General features: G+C 44.7%; 1 protein-coding gene across 1 annotated transcript; it reads right to left on the bottom strand.

Moving 5' to 3' along the window:
- Positions 1-243: 243 nt before the first annotated feature.
- Positions 244-16,246, bottom strand: hk1 (hexokinase 1). Its single transcript, XM_076974756.1, has 18 exons — positions 15,883-16,246; positions 12,953-13,115; positions 9,861-10,009; positions 9,597-9,716; positions 8,478-8,573; positions 8,256-8,355; positions 7,936-8,119; positions 7,679-7,834; positions 7,314-7,547; positions 6,238-6,542; positions 4,718-4,866; positions 4,501-4,620; positions 4,096-4,191; positions 3,703-3,802; positions 3,333-3,516; positions 2,713-2,868; positions 2,357-2,590; positions 244-1,551 (listed from the first exon to the last, which is right to left on the bottom strand). Exons 1-18 carry the CDS (start codon positions 15,943-15,945, stop codon positions 1,404-1,406), a joined length of 2,757 nt encoding a protein of 918 aa, XP_076830871.1. The 5' UTR covers positions 15,946-16,246; the 3' UTR covers positions 244-1,403.
- Between the last annotated feature and the right edge of the window lie 885 nt (positions 16,247-17,131).

The following is a 17,131-nucleotide window of genomic DNA, read 5'->3' as shown; positions in this document are numbered from 1 at the left end:
ACAATAGATGTTTTCCACTATAAGTTGGATGAACCAATAAACTCCCCAAAACACAATTCCACATTGTTCATACACACAGTTCTAAAAATGTTTTGCAATTAATTTTGTGCTGCACATTAATCTTGTACATCCTGTATTGTGATACAATAAATAACGTTTCATTCTATTGCATGTTTTACTTCATGGTAATACGTGTTAAACCAAATCATAAACATTAAGAAAACCAAATCACAGAAGACATAGTATGGTCATAACTCATCAAAATATTTTAATAATTTTCGTCTATTGAACATCTAAAGACTGTGCACCTAGAGAATTGTACAAAATGAGTGGGTTCTAGACCTGTGTTACCAAATAAAGCATGCAGTCCTCAGACGATCTTGGAGCCACTGCACAGGTTTCAATCACATTAAATATAGGATCACACACAAACAGCCAACCTGAACACACACGAGGACATTTACTTGAGATTTGCACCGTTATCTGTAGGGCCAGTGACATATCTGCGTATATACACAGCACACAGCAAGGCTCACAATTCTCATCTACTTCGACAAAAGCAATATGTATGGTACAGTCTGCTGCAACTGCTCAGAACTCTGGGCACTAAAATAGCCCCATTTTTTTCCAAGGGTTTGGACAACGAAGGCAATAGGTCCCTTTGTTGATCTCTTCTTTGACTTGATAGGTCTTGGGGAGCTGGAGTTTGAGGGGGCCTATAGAGGCTGAGATCACAGGGTGTAAGACAGCAGTGCATGGCGTGGCAGCCTTGAATGGAGCTGAACTCACAGGACTTCCCTCTCTGGACTCACCAGCCTCAGAGAGGAGTGGGCGTGGCTACAGGATCCAGCCCACCCCTCGGTAACCTAACAGTCAGAGAAATGCCAGCACGCAACAGATCTGAAATGAACATGGCATAAACACAACCAAACTCAGAACCTTCTTTTCCTAAAGTATCATTACTCATCAAACACATCTCTTGCAATGCACCCTTCAAATACAAAAATAAAATAAATAATATATTTTTATACGTATATATAATTGGTCTTGCCATTTTGCCTTGAAATTTTAACCTTTTTGCTAATATACATCCAAAAAAATGTTTACAGCAGAGTTATATCTTCTTAGTATAGACTTAGTATTGTGGGATAACCCATCCTTAACACGTACATATAATTTAGACATGGACACTAAATTTAGACGCAGTGAATGGTCAACAATGTTACAATTAATTCAAATGGATTGAAATGCAAAATATGGAGGATGCCATGCCCTGGTTTCTGGAACATGGGCAAGAAGATGTGTTGCACCACGGATGGAGGAGCAGAGTCAGGGTTGCTGGGTGGAGGCTCTCTGGCCCTGGGGGGTCTGGGGCAGAGGGCACCTGGGTGGAGGGTGGTGCCTCAGCTCTTCTGCTCTTGCTCGCGCTGACGGCAGCCTACGGCCGTGATCAGAGCAGCTCCCTTCCCACTGCCATCTTCAGAGAGCAGGAAGTTCACGTTACACTTGGGGGCGAGATCCTTCACAGTCTGGTGCATTATCCGTGAGAAACTAAGAAGAGAGAGAGAGACAGAAAGAGAGAAAGGGAGAGAGAGACAAATAATCATTGTGAGTCCATTGTGGAAGGGGGGGGGGGGGGGGGGGGGGGGGGGCAGCGGTGGGCCCAATTGGAGAACATGGATAATGGAGCCAGATAGATATGTGGATAATGGTGAAACCGACACTAAAACAAAACTCAAACATGCTTGTATGTAATTATGATTTCTCCCTAAGCAGGACTTCAATGGGTGAAACGACATGGTGGCCGGTGTTCTATCACTGTGCTACCAAGAGACACACCCCTACAGGGCAGACAAAACCAAACAGAGGTGAAGCCAAATTAGTGTGCTCAACGGATGGAGGAGAAAAGCAAAATGTGGGATAAATGAAACAAAGGCAAAACCAAAACGGTGTTCTCTAACTGTGCCTAATAAATAGCTAAATAAAATAAGTGAATACAAAATGGCCTCCTCCTTCAAAAGAGTATTGCTCTTTGACTTTTGTTGTGAGATATGTTCTTTTTTCCTTTTTACTTTGAGTTGTTCTTGAATACCACACTTTTGTGACCCGAGATACAGAGCCCAGCAGGTGTGCACAGTTTGCACTGAATCACTGATTAGACCAAAGGATCCTGGGAAGTGGAGTTCCCAAGCCTTTGAGCTCCTCTGCTCTCCTAGCACACAACGAAGGCCCTTCCACTGCCAGTATATAGAAAGGGAATATATGGAATATATATACACAGAATATATACGGGATATATGTATGTATGTGTGTGTGTGTTTGTGTGTAATAGATGCATCTTGAACAGGCTACTCACTGAGGATGGAGCTTGTAGAGTGTGCCGTCCACCCCCACAGTGATGTCCAGATGGTCCAGTCCTCGGTTCTCCCGGATCTTGTCCACAACAGCAGCCATTCCCGCTCCACAGATCTGCGCGGCTCGGCGTGACACGGTCCCACACACTTCCTTAACGATGATACTGTCATCGCATGTGCTGTCCAGACCCAAGTGCTGCAGGATGGACCTCACCTGCAGTAGTGCCAGACGGTCACTAGGGGGAACCAAAAACAAAAGGTTAGAACCAGCCAACTAACAAATGGTAAGTATGCATCCAAAATTTTATGTCAGGGGATGTTTATGTTTTTCCATTTCAGTTATGGAAATATAAAATACCTCTCAATTTGGGAAAGGAATTTGGTTTCAAAGATGCCCCTAGTCTTGAGAGTCTCAGAGATCTGACCTCTGAAGAGGAAACCGCGCTTTGTCAAGTCAATGAGGATGTTTCTCACAATCTCACCAAGGTACATCCCACTACACATCTTTTCATATCTGACAACAAAAGACAGAAGGAAAAGAAATGTTGCAGTGAAGGGTGTGTTACCACTACAAACATGACAGAAAAACAATCCCGTATGGAGCAGAGACGTCATGCATAAAACACATTTGCCATATTCCTAAATCATGATCCCAACCAGTGGAGAGTTCTGCCAAAAGGTCATCACAAAATGGCCATGGATCCAAATCACTTTGGACAATTTGTCTAAAAGTTGGTAAAGTAGAATGGTAAGTGTGATACAGCACTTTTACCAATAAAGAGCCACCTGAAATCTGAGTTACTGGAATACACAAGGCCAAATCTCTTAGCATAGCTACAGGTTACACAGCAGTGCTTAATCAGCATGTAATCTATGAAGGCCTGTGTGTAGCACCTGCTCCATGCAGTCGTGCAACCAGCAGACAATCCACTCCGCACTGCTGCATTATGGGCAAGATCTACGGAGGGCCACGCGTACCTCTGCTTGCCAGGGTTGAGGGATAAATCGTCCACAGCTGTGTCATACTGGGTCCTTATGTCATCCAGGCAACCGTTGTCGCCGAACGCTCCCCACTCCATGTTGACACACATCCTTCCCTCATTCCCCGGTACCGTCTCAATGTTCCTCAACTCCTCCATGTAGCACGCGTTGCTGCCTGTTCCTGTAACCAGAACCACACGCACACACGCTCTGCTGAGTCAACGTGCGCTTTTGATGTGATAGTTACGTGCCTATTAACACCATTCAGGTTGTGAATCTGAATAAATATTTCATTAGACATTCGCTATTGAGACTTCCCGAAGGAGGACTTGGAACCGAGTTACTGCCTTTCTGAACTGTCCAGTACCTGCGATCAGGCCGACCTCACACGTTGGTTCCTCGTACGCACAAGTCATCATGGTGCCCACTGTGTCATTGACCACTGCCACAACATCCAGGTCAAACTCCTGTAGATACCAACACACACACACACACACACACACACACACACACACACACACACACACACACACACACACACACACACACACACACACACAAATTTAGAGTGTCTGTAAACACTCACTGACATGCTCCAATTGAGACATTTGGTGTTTAAGATGCATAACTGGAACATCTTGGAAAATTGTTTTGATTTATGACAGCACCAAAACAATGTTAAAACGGTAAACATTAGTCAGAGTCACAGTACCACATGAATGCATGTAGACAAAGAACAAACATCTGGTGCGGACCATACCTCTCTCCTTTTAATCCCTTCCCTCAGCAGGTTGACTACATCCTCGCCCTCGCAGTCCGTGGCCTTAAACCCCTTTGTCCAGTTTACGAGGATGCCCTGCATTGTAAGCACACCACAAACAACTCAGAGTTGCTGAAATGCACCTTCACAAACACTAAAATTCACTGCGGAGTATAAGAACCAACACTCCTGGAGCTCCTGACAAAAAAGTTCAACGCTGCAAAATAAATGACCAAAGACCACAAAGCAACAAAACTGCTAATAGGCTAGTTTTCCAGGCAACAAATTCTGGGTTGTCTAGGGCCATATCGGTGGCGCATCTCAGCCCGTGTTTGGTGCTGGTTCTGGGCCGTGGCAGTCTGAGGAGCAAACAGGCTGAACTGGGTCACGTGTGGGTCTACTCACGGCATCCAGGCTGGTCTGCCTGCAGGGGAAGGAGAAGGTGAAGCCCAGGGGCAGACGTGCATTCTTCATGCCCATGTAGTCCAGGAAGTCTGATATGCAGGCCACGATGTGATCAAAGAGCTGCCCAGACAGAAATAAACCAGTTAGCTGCTGGTTAATGTGCATTGTATTGGCTGAATGCAAATGTAGCCGGCCGGTGCCGCCCGGTTCCGCCCACCTCTTCTCCCGTCCCCTGCATCACTTCGCCGGGGATGGCGTAGATTTTATTGTGCATCTCCACCGAGCGCTTCTTCCCACTGCGGATCTTCACTAGAAGAACCCTGAAGTTAGTTCCTCCGAGATCCAGAGCCAAGAAGTCACCGTTTTCTATAAAAGACAAGATGCTTTAAGTAAACACCTCCTGTGACACACTGCCATAATTAAGATTGAATGATCACAAATATAGGATTATTTAAGTATTCTTTGCTCTCTGTGTGAAATGGGTACTATGATCTTAGGACTTCTTGTTTGCTTACGTAGCCCACAACCCATCTAGCTGCGGGGTTGCTTTACCACGCCATTAACAACACCAAGCTGGGCTGGTGTTTAAAAAACCTTTGCCTTTAATTAACAGCAAAGTACAGAGCCTTTAACATGTTAGGCCCCTGTACAATAGCATGACCCTGTACTGCGTAAGCCCGGGATTACAGGCCAGAGCAGTGGGTATAAAGTGTGTTCACAGGCACCGCATGGGCCATGGCACTGGACTAGTCTGTGTTTCAGCAGTACCGGGATGAGCCATCACACTTTTGTGTGGAACAGGATGATCCAGTGTAGTGAACAGCTACTGCAGGTACACTGTGAACACCACAGAAGCATGGATCTCCACAAAAACAAAGACACATAACACCACCATCCTGAATAGTCCTGAACTTTATCTGGAATAGTTACCTCTTTCCTCTAGGCCACAGGTGTCAAACTCAAGGCCCGCGGGCGAAATGTGGCCCACCACGTCATTTTATGTGGCCCGCGAGAGCTTCAAAAGCCTAATTATCCTAATTAATAATTTAATGAAAAAGGTCAAATACGTGCAGTGACCAAGAACTACATTTCCCACAATTATATTACCCGCGACATGACGGCATCTCAACACTGCAGTGTTTCCATATCGATGCGATTTTCCCAATAAATGTAATTGAGAAATACAAAAAATGATCCCAAATTGTCCAGGAAAAGAAAAATCAATGCAGATGGAAGGATGTTTCAAGAAGGATAGGAAAGCAAATACATGTTTGTGCTTCAAGGAGAAAAACCGGTATGTCGTTTGTGTTATGAAGTCGGTGGCGGTTGTCAAAAAGTACAATCTACGTTGGCATTTTCAGACCAAACACGGACTAAAAAAGGCCTATGTAATATTTGTAACTTGAATAAGTAATCAATTCAGAGTTATTTAACATTAAGAAGTAGTTACGTTTATGAGTTACACATGGCCCTCTGTGGGCAACGATTACACTGATGTGGCCTGCAGTGAAAATGAGTTTGACACCCCTGCTCTAAGCCATCCTCAGTGGCCTAGCTCCCATGTATATAAACTGAATGTAAGTGCATATTCCTATTACCTGAGACTGACCTCATGTTTTATAAATACCGTGTGTTAAATACAAAAAATGCAAAGATGCCTCTTTTGTTTTAGTGTGTCCAAAATGTCAAACACGGTTCTGCCATGTACAGCCCAGCCCAGCGGAGCTGAGTCCATACCTGTTCCGTCTGGGGTGCTGCGCACGTAGGTGGGCAGCATCTTCACCGTGGCTATGTTCTGGGTGTTCTTGCTCAGGCCGTTTTGAATCTCCGTCAGCATCCTCTTCTTCACCTCCATCAGCTGATCCTGGGTGAGGCGGAACTCCGCCAGCGTCTCGGCAATCTGGCGTGTCTGATCAGCCAATCGGTAGGCCCAGGCCGTCACCAAGGCGGCTCCTTTGCCACTCCCACTTTCTGAGAGCAGGAAGCGCACGTCACATTCAGGCACCAGGCGGCGCACGGTCTTGTGCAGGCGGCGGGAATACCTGAAGAGGTCACAAAGAAAGTCACAGGGAAGAGTGTCAGTGAAAGGCAGATGGCTTATGGATAAGTGCATGTGAATTTCTGGGCAAAACTGCCTGGTGCCACTTCTCTAAGGTTTTCATAATGTATTCTATGCAACATAATTCCTACAATGACTGCAGTTTTATACTTCACAATAGTTAAAGGCTTAACTATTGTGTTAATAGTTTACATTTATTTTACATTTTAACATTTAATTATAGCTTTCCTGTATAATTAAACTTGATTTAGAAAGAATCCCAATTTTGATGGAAATCCACACAGTCCCAAATTCAGCTGATCTTAATAATATTAATCTTTCATTTCATATTTAAAGTCTGCAGTCAGCAGGACTAGAGTCTAATGACAAGTCCACCTTTAACTCATGTCCTATATATAGCCAAACCGAACCACTGAGGGACAACCACTGAGGCAGTCTGGACTAACAGGAAGTGAGGAAGAAGGCTTTGCTCAGCTACACAGTAACACAAGCAGCTTTATACAACTGCTCTTCTCTAAAGTGTTCAAAAAAAGTTGCACCTTCGTGCCTAAATCATAAGAGAGCAAGAGTCACAAAGCTTGCTAGACACACGACCGACGATACATCTGCGCCTGCTCACCTCGCCCAGTCTTTTAATGTAAACCAGTGCTACGGTGAATCGATTCTACAGTCCTATGATTGTATGACAGCTTAGCCGAGGCAAAATAAAGACTGGATTGGCGATAGGGTTAAGTTTTACAGAGCGAGTCATTACTGTGGGTGCATCTTGTAGAGGGATCCGTCGATGCCCACGGTGGTGCGGAGACGCGGGACGTTCTTGTTGTCCTTGAGCCGGTTGAGGATCCCGCCTAGCGTAGCGGCGATGAGGTTGGCCGAGCGGAACGACACGATGGCGCATACGTGCTGCACGGCGATACAGTCGTCCATCGACGGCTCCACGCCCAGACGGGTCAGAATGTCCTTGGCTTTGGTCAAGCCTTCCTTAGTCCTGGCCAACAACAGCAGCATCAGTGTGGGTGAGATAGAAAGCGTGAAATAATAAGCAGTGGCTCAAAACAACACAAATAATATATTGTAGTTTTTCTCCAGAGAACTGGTGATAGAGGAGCGTGTGCTTACTTCTCAATGGCAGAAATATGCTTCGTTTCAATTTTGCCTCTAGTTAGCAGCTCTGGAGTGATACGGCCTTCGAACAGTAATCCTTCTTTGGCCATCTTCACCAGGATCAGTCGTACGAGCTCCCCCATATACATCCCACTCACCATCTTCTCGAACCTGAAAGAGGACGGAAAAGCATTACTCTTACATGTTTTTTTATGTGCAATCATCATATCTCTTGAGTGCCCTAAAATGGCCTCGTCGTTCTGTGGACTTACAGTTGCCTGCCAGGGTTGAGGGACCCACGGTCAATCTCTCTGTCGAATTCAGTTCGGATGTCTTCCAGTGAGCCGTCGTCGCCGAACGCTCCCCACTCAGTGTTGATACACATCCTACCCTCGTCTCCCTCCACCAGGTCGATATGCCTCAGCTCCTCCATGTAGCACGCGTTGGTGCCCGTACCTGACAGAGCACAGCATCATACAGGTTGCAGCACAGAGAACTGGGCCAGTACTAATGAATCTTTCAAGAAATATTTGAGCACTTTGTGAAAGATGCTGTGGAAGACCTTTGAAGTCACAGTATAATGGTCTCTTACCAATGATGATCCCAACTTCACAGCGCTGGTCATCAAAACCACAGGTCATCATGGTTCCCACAGTATCATTGACCACTGCCATAATGTCTGCTTCATAGTCCTGGAGACAGTACATTGACCATTAAATCCACAACATTGCTTCCACATAATGTTCTGATTCGAGTTGAGATTTGTGTTGAGATTTGAGTTGAGTTTTGTGTTGAGATTTCTGTTGAAACTCACCCCTCGCTTTTTGATGGCTTTGTTAAGAAGCTTTACCACATCCATCCCCTCCACTCCACTAGTTTTAAAACGCTTTGTCCAAGTCAACAGAACAGCCTATAAATGAGAACATATGTTATGCTTTGTTGAACTCCATTGATCTGCTGCAGTACATAGATCTGCTGCAGTACATTGAAAAAAATAGACATTCTCAAAAAAATTTGTTTTTATTGTTTTGGTTCTTATTTGAATCGTAACAATGACTATAAGGTTAAAATTCAGCTTTAATTCAGTTACAAGAGGCAATTGTTTTTATGCTTATACAAGTTAAATGCATGCTTAGTGGGATTCTGTTCATGACACTTAATGACATTGCACTTTCTGAAAACTCCATCAGTTGCTTTAGCAAGTTGTTTGGGTCAATGTTCTGCTAAAAGGTTGAGCACTATTCTTTCCAAGTTATTTAGCTGGATCTGATTTGTCAATAACTCATTTTGAAGAATTTCACTCTGTTAGAGGTTAATCTCAATTTCATCTGCTTATCGCTTTTAGCTCCGGCCTCCGCCCCAGTTCTGTGTCGTCTGCCCTAGTCCTGCCTTGTTTCCTGGTTTCCATGGTTTCCCTTCTGTCTGTCACACCCCTGACCTTGTATTCCTGCCCCTCCACATATAAGTACATTTTAAGCAGGCTTTTTCTGTCCTTAAGGCTTGTCAGTATTTTGTATATTAAAGCCACCCAGGACATGCTTATGCATGCTTCTCTGTATGGTCTTTCTATGCCTACATCCTCATTGATACTTCATTATATAATTCGTCATTCATTCAGTAGGCTTCAGTAGTGCCTAGTGTTTTTATTGGTTGATTTTAAAATGGTTGATTTAACAATTATCAATTTTTTTCTATATCAAAATTTTTACAAGGCAAAAAAAAACAAAAACATGATCAAAATCATGTACTAGATTAGTAATAACTGCTCCAACTAGATGAATTATGGATTGATTGAATGAATCAAGAGATGACTTACACCATCATTTTTCAAATGGGTCTTACTAGCCATGGGCAAATGTAGCTGTGCCCTCAAACCAGTTCACTCTGGAGTTTGAACATTGAAAGCAGAAGTGAGACTTCAGGTCCCTCTTACCTCGTCCAGTTTAGTGTGAGCACAGGGGAACGAGAAGGTGAATCCTACAGGCAGCTTCTTGTCTTTGATTTTCTGCTTCTCCATGAAGTCCCCTAGACATTCTGCAACATGGTCAAACAGCTGCAAGAGACACAAAGATCTCCGTTAGAAAAACAGTGACAAATGCAGCTGGAGTTTGAAACAAGTTCCTTAATCTGAAATTTGATGTCATTAAAAAGAGTTTAGGAAAAAATGTGAAGACGCTGTGAGAAGATGGTAGTTTACCCGTGTCCCACTGCCATGAATGATGTCATCAGGGGTTTCGTAGTTCTGACTTTCCATTTGCACTGTCTGCCTCTTCTCGTGAGAGACCTTTACTCTCAGGATACGGAAATTAGAGCCTCCCAGATCCAAGGCGATGAAATCCCCCTTCTCTGTGGCATTAAAGGAAAAAATTATTATTGTCAGCAAGTAAGATCATTTCAATCTTTGTAATATGCTGAATAAGCAGATTTTAACAATGTTATTGGTTAGATAGGCATTCATTTCAGTAGAAAATAATCATTTTTTGGAGATGATGCATAATTAATACAAAGCCACACAAATCACACAAAAATGAAAATAATGTTTATAGATGAAAATCAGATCAGGTGGTCATAATATTACTTTTTAAAACTTTCTGACCTGATCAAATCTGGTAGTCTCCAGGGAGACCTAATTAAAGTATACTTTGTTTCTGTGAGGTGTTTGGCATATGGGTTAAAAGTGACAACACTCTTTGACAATAAGGAGAAAACCTTTATCTTCAGCAAGCATCCCTGGTAAAACTGAATAATTCCTGTCTGAACCCAAAAGAATGGCTAATAGTGGTATTAGCCCAAGAAAATTAATATTCTCATTATAGCTGTCCCCACTCACAGCCCGTACGTTCTTGGTCAGTGTGATGTGTCCAGATTGTCAATAGCATCTGTGCTAGTACTTGTTGCCAGGCAACAACAAAAATCCAGTGTACAAAAATCCAAATGACCAAGCTTCTTTGGAACTAGCATTTTTTAGAAAATAAAGGCAAGGCTGTGTTTGATCTGTTTGATGTGTTTGAATATCTCAGATATCAGAATAGCAGCTTTGGAACACCAATTTAATAAAGGCCATGCTCTTCCTAGTTCAGCAGTGTAGCGTTACATGGCCCTGGGGAATTAGGAGGCAGGCTTTGCTAACATGCCTGGATGCTTCCGTGGACTTTTATGTATGTCCAAAGAATGAACAAGCTCATTTTCAAACTGAGACTGAGTCGTCGACACACAGGCCGTTTCAGAAAGGTGCTAAATGCATTATCCTGCATTAAAAGTCCTAAACTTGTAATGTTCAGGCCATGTAATGTTACAGCAGCAGATCCAGGGAACCCTCAGTCCTGGCCAAGCTGTCATCCTGCCTTCGTAGAAAGAAACATTCATGTTCAACAGATAAACAAAGAAATCCAGCAGCCATTAGCACTCTCCTCACGTTCCTGTGGTGAATGCCAGCTCTGTGCGGTGTGAATAACTCTGCACTGGCGTGTCTGGACAAGACCTGCGTGCGGAGGAGGCAGCATAAGGGAGACATGTGCTTAAGGCGCTGGTGGTCTGTGAGAGCTGGACACTGCCCTTCCCTCCCCGACAGGTCTGCACACCTTCCCTCCCCGACAGGTCTGCACACCTACCTTTGATACTAGTTTTCTAACTCTAACTCTTACCTGTGTGTATTCATTTCTATTGTTTTTACTACCTGGGCTTTTCATAATAGCTTTTTGGATGATTTGGAGTCAAATGGGACACCTAGTGCAGAGTAAAAGTGAGAAGGATTTGCTCCGGTCTGTGCTACAGATATAACGCTGTGAAAATTGAGCCTAAGGAACAGCTTGGCCAGATAAACAAGGCCTGTCTCAGACAGGTGTGGCGGCCATGACTTTACAATGCCCTTTCAGGACAGCTCACTGCTATCTGATCTACAAGAGGCCAGCTAGGACTATAAAAAGCAAGGGAATGGCTAACATTCCTACTCTTCCACACTCTGAGGAATATCCTTATAGAGTGTTAGAAGTTGCACTGTAAACCCTCCGGCATTTTATCTGTGCAGCTTCACTAGGTCAAATTCTATATATAGGGCTGTTAGTGGTTTGCTGTCCCTCAGGATTAGGGGCCCTCTTAGCCTCTTCCGTGGGTATTAATAGTTTTCTCTACATACTAACACCTCATATAGCTTTGTAGATCTAAATGCTGTCTAGTTTTATATTGTTATTTTTGTTATATACGTTTATGGAAGGGAATAATTTATGTTTAAAGCATTCACAAATTCATGTGCAGATATTGTAGGTTTTAAAAGGATTGCTAATTTGTATATGTATATTTGTCTACAGACATTTCTTTTGGATGAATTACCACTCGTGAATCTACTCGTGAACAGAAGAGTTTGGAAACTAAACTCTTGTTTAGTGTGTCTGAGTGAGAGAGTGGTGCACACAGCGCTGTGCTGTGGCACGTGTGAGCTCAGGAATGCACGTCAGTCTGCAGGCGGGGCGTGTGGTTAATCAATGATGTAACTTCCCGCAGCTGGATGCGTGCGCTAGGGAATGTGTACAGGCATGACAGGGCGGAGCCAAGAAATCCTAGCAGTTTAGAAACTGAACGTTTGTTTTAATAGGGAACATAGAATAATTTATTACCTGGCATATTCACAGCCATCTGAGCGATTTGCATGTCAAGATCAATTTGGGGTGAAGCCGTTTCTAGGAATTGGAAGCTGACCAAGAATTTGAAAGTCGATACTAAATGGTCAGACATACTCTGTAAGTCACTATTGTGCCACTGTATCATGCTTTTAATATTTCAAGACTTAGATAGCGACTGCCAACCAATAAGCATGCACTGCCAGCAGTACATTACACACTATCTCTTCGTCAGTCTGGCAGCAAGTATGAGGTCAGTATTTTGTCCTCTTTTGCTAGCCTTAGTCAGCTGTCTTGCCTTTCAGCAGTGAAATAAGGTCAGCCACCAGCTCTCTGTGTTTTTGGCAACTTTACGATGGCGGCTACGCTTGCTCAACTGGTTTGCTCAATCCCCCCCCCCCCGGGTTGTAGTCTCACAGAACCATCTCACCAAGTGTAAAGAAAAGCCTGAGTGTCCGTTTGTCTTACCCTGCCCTTGTCCTGTCCTTGTATTAAGGTGTATGTACTGACATCTTATCGCACATGTCTCACATACACCCACTTATAAACTTACACACCCACACATACAAATTCACAGTTGTGTAATATGACACCAATTTTGCTTTCCAACTGAATCTGGATCCTGAGAGGGAATTTGGTTGTAACTGTACTGCCCAGAGTTCTCTGGTCTCACCTGAGCCGTCAGGGATGGACCTGACAAAGGTGGGCAGCATCTTGACGGTGGCGGTGGCGTTGGTGTCCCGGCCCAGTCCCTTCTCCAGCTCCATACGGAAGCGGCTCTTGATATCTCGCAGCGTCTCATCGGAGAAACGCATGGAGTATAGGTACTTATCGATCTGGAACGCAAAGAAGGGAGAGAAAGAGAAACCAGGGCTTTAGTACGACAGTGGAGAGGCACACAGGTGATGGAGGCCTTCTGGTCCGATCACATGTTCAAGTGCCTCTTGTAGTATTTCACCCTCACAGTTTTACATAATGGCATATAACACAAGGCTTTGTGTCACTGAAAAGAACCCTTGACATGTGAATGAACTATCTGGGCTTGGCGGTATTAAATGAAAGCCTAATGCTCCTGCCCTTGCTGTGTGATAGACTGACGTCCAGGGTCCTGTGCTGCCCTGATAGGCTCCGCCCCTGTCACCTTGAATTGGATTAATTGGTTTAGAAGATGAATGAATGAATGAATGCTCCATTGGGCAGTATACCATAGCCCATGCCCAATCCCGTTTAGGGTGGTGAGCTGGCAAAAGCTTTGTTCCAGGTAAGTGGGCTCACATTTCACAGACAGATGGCACGTAGACACAGATATAAGGGGATACACCCTCAGCCTGCCCAGGGACACTAATGAAGCTCAAATTACATTTTAGAATAATAAATACAAACCCATTCCACGTTCTGTACTAAAACAGTTAGAAATGAATTTTTGGCCATATTTTAGAAGATGATTTATGTCTAGAAAGAAAGGCAATGTGTGCTGTTTCATGTTGTCTTAGCCTAGCATAGAAATGGGAATTTCTCAGATCTAGTTGCTATGGGAGATTCAGACTAGAGTCAGCATGTAATGTTGTTCCTGAGGAGAATTTGATTGGCTGTCTGACACACTTGAAGGCTTCACACTACTGACTTACTAATTTGTCAGTATGTTTTTTTCCTGCATCTTGATTTTACTATGATGACATAAACCATACAGTTTTAAACTGCTGATTTCTAAAGTTGTGAAATGTGTCCTTGCCTAAGTTAGGAGGAGAGTGCACATGGTATAACTGGAGGCAGTCAGATTGGGTTGCCTTCTTAGTATGATGAAGCATGAGTAAATGACAATGCAGTGATAAGGAATTGTAATCGAGGTAAGGTCAGTATGTTTTCAGGCTGGAATGTTAGATGCAGTCTCTGTTTAGTTCTGCATGGAGAGTGTTTCAGGAAATCTGCTTCAAGTTTGACCTGTTCTAAAGTAATGAGGAAAATACAAATCTGCATGTCAGATGTGAAGTGGGTTGGGATGTTTAGCTCTCGTTCCCCTTTAGGACGTGGCCGGCCTGTTTCGAGCCCTCTGTGCTGATCGGCTCTGTGATTTTCAGTTTGTTCAAAACATTTCCACTGGGTGTGGTAAAAGCTATTGTGCAATCAGCCTCAGTACAGCACTCTTGCTCAGGAGGAAATTAACCAGCTGAATGAAGAATTGATTGATCGGTTGTAAACCACTAGCCAGGACAGTTGCACACTAGCAAACTCAGTCTGCTCAGTTCTGTGTGCGAAAATTAGAAATGTAAAATAAGTAGGTTTTAAAATAATGAAGGTTTTTCTGATTAAAAAACTGATCTGATAAGCACTCAAGACGAAGACAACTACTTGCTCAGTCAGCCATTGTGTATTGTTCTACATGCACAATTAACTAGGAGAAGAGAACAAACATGGCAGCCTCCTGGTGGTCAGAAACTAAGGGTAGACTTCTCCGCAGTGAGTCACATCTAGCCTGCGCGTTGTCATGGTAACTACAGAGCCTTTCAACTGTTACCTCTGACATCTGTAAGCAGCGATATGCTACCTGCTATATAGTATCGAGTCTCATAAAATATGTAAGATTGCTGAGTTTACAACACTTACTCATAATGAGTCAAGTACAGCGCTGATGAACATTACTCATTGGAGGAAATGATGATGTTGTCGCAAAAATACAAGATAAAGACTCACTAGTCTCTTTGGGTCCTTATTTCTTTTCAGCCAATATATAAAATAATTTATTTGTTTGCCCAAAAATGACCATGTAGTAGAAAATGACTTGAAATAAAAATGAAGATTTTGGGTACCAAAGGGAGTATCTGTTGAATTGAAGACAGTTAGCTGTTAGCATTTTAAAATGTTACTGTATCACCTAGCAACTGACTGTTACCAGGCTGGTATATTTGCATCAACAATTTCCCAATGAAGCTCCAGACATTTGGCTTGTCCCATCTGATCACAGGGGATAACAGAACGGAAATATTCACTGAAAGACCAAAGAGGTTTTCACACTACATCACACCTGCTGTAACCACACGAAAGCCCCATTTCCACATCTGAATTCTTTCTCTTGCTACATGACCTGGGCTGAGCGGCCACGGCACGTTTCTGACATTTTCGGGGGAGGGAGCACTGCTACAGAAACTCAACACTGCTTGGCGGGGGAGGGGACAGGCACGACGACCTCCCCCGACGCCTATACTCGGCTACGCACTCTCACGTACAGAGGCGGAACCCCCCCCCCCCCCCCCCCCCCCCACCAGCCCTCTCCACACAGCCATTCCCTGACATCTACATCCTGCTTTCAAGGACATTGCAGCAGTAGTGATGCCCTCCGCCCGTCGTCAGCGGCGTAACCGCTAGGTCGTGTCTGCCGGGCCCGGCGTCACACACCGCGTGACGCATCACCGGTGAGGTAGAGGCTGCGAGGCCGGGAGGAAAGGATGAGGCATGTATGTCACGACTCCATGGCTACCGATGAGCCCCAAAATGCATTCGGGTGTCACCTGTTGTGCCGTGGGCCTCAGGGGGCACAACGATGGCGCAGCTGACCAGTCTGAGTCTGGGGGGGGCATGCCGGCTCGCTCGGCGGGGAAGACTCACCTTTTTGACCTGGTCATCCTTCAGCTCGGTGAAGTAGTAGGCCAAAAGCTGTGCGGCTATCATCCTGCTCCGCCACTGTAGGGTAACTGAAATGGAGAAGGAGGAGGCTTATCCAGCAAAAGGCAGAGGAGATGTCTCGCAGCTCACAGGAGATGAATGTGTGAATGAATAATGAAAGCAGACGCCGGCATGTAGGGTGTTCCCGCCTTAGCACGACAGCCACACGTTCAGTTTCTCTCGACCTGGCCTAGGAAGTCAGCCCGCATGTAATGCGCTTGCCTGAGATGCAGCAGCAGCCTGGATGGCGACTGGCTTAAGCCCTGCCCACTCCCTGCTTCGCGATTGGCTGAGCTTGAAGAGCAGTCTGGAGTGGTACAGCCCAGCTGACACCACAACCCCCTACAGACTCCCCCCCCTTCTTCCTCTTTCTGTTTCATGGTTTGCTCCTCCCTCTGTCCCTCACCCTCCTTCTCCCTCCCCAGGTTTCTCTCCTTCCTCCTTCTCGCCTTCTCTTTCTCTCTGTCACTGAGGGGAGGGCTGAAAGGAAAGGCAAGGGCTTCCGTGTTTTCTTATGTGGAGGGGAGAGGCACGTATGGCACGTCCCCCTGCCGCGTCACGGCTCTGGGAAGGGGGGAGTGACAGGCCCTCCCTTCCCCCACCACTCCTGCTGTCTCCTCTACACACTGAAGGGCAATCCTGATAAACACGCCTCTAAAGGCTACAGAGGAGGCACCTCATGAGCAAATTCTGCCAAAGTAATGCTATTCACATGGCAACACAAGCCACATGAGTAAGCACTGTCCAGTTCACGGCGAGTGTGGTACTGAGCATGTCATAGTGCAAAGCAAGAGGCAGCCAAGAGAACCCATAGAGACAAACCCACAGAGCCAAGAGAAGCAATAGAGGCAAACCCATAGAGACATCTTCTCAAAGAGCCAAATAGGGGGATCAAAAGGTTAAGCTGAGAGTAAATAACAGCTGTGGTCCAAAGAGAAGCAAATGATGTTTGCTTGAGATTCAAACACACAACGTTCCTTAGGAAGGTGCAAGGAAACTGAAGCAAGAACACACACTGCTAGATGTTGCATCAAACACCTTTAAATAGCAAAAGGAAATTAACCCTTTAAATGAATTTTCATTCCATCCAGAAACAAGAGATCTGTAGAAAACTTTATGAATCAAAGAGACATCTGCACCAAATCAATTAGATTATGCAGCGATCCACTTAATATCTGACTGAATTGGCCAG

The sequence above is a fragment of the Brachyhypopomus gauderio genome, chromosome 15 (assembly GCF_052324685.1).
Source record: "Brachyhypopomus gauderio isolate BG-103 chromosome 15, BGAUD_0.2, whole genome shotgun sequence".
In the NCBI taxonomy this organism is placed as follows: domain Eukaryota; kingdom Metazoa; phylum Chordata; class Actinopteri; order Gymnotiformes; family Hypopomidae; genus Brachyhypopomus; species Brachyhypopomus gauderio.
This window is presented reverse-complemented; position numbering and strand designations above follow the sequence as displayed.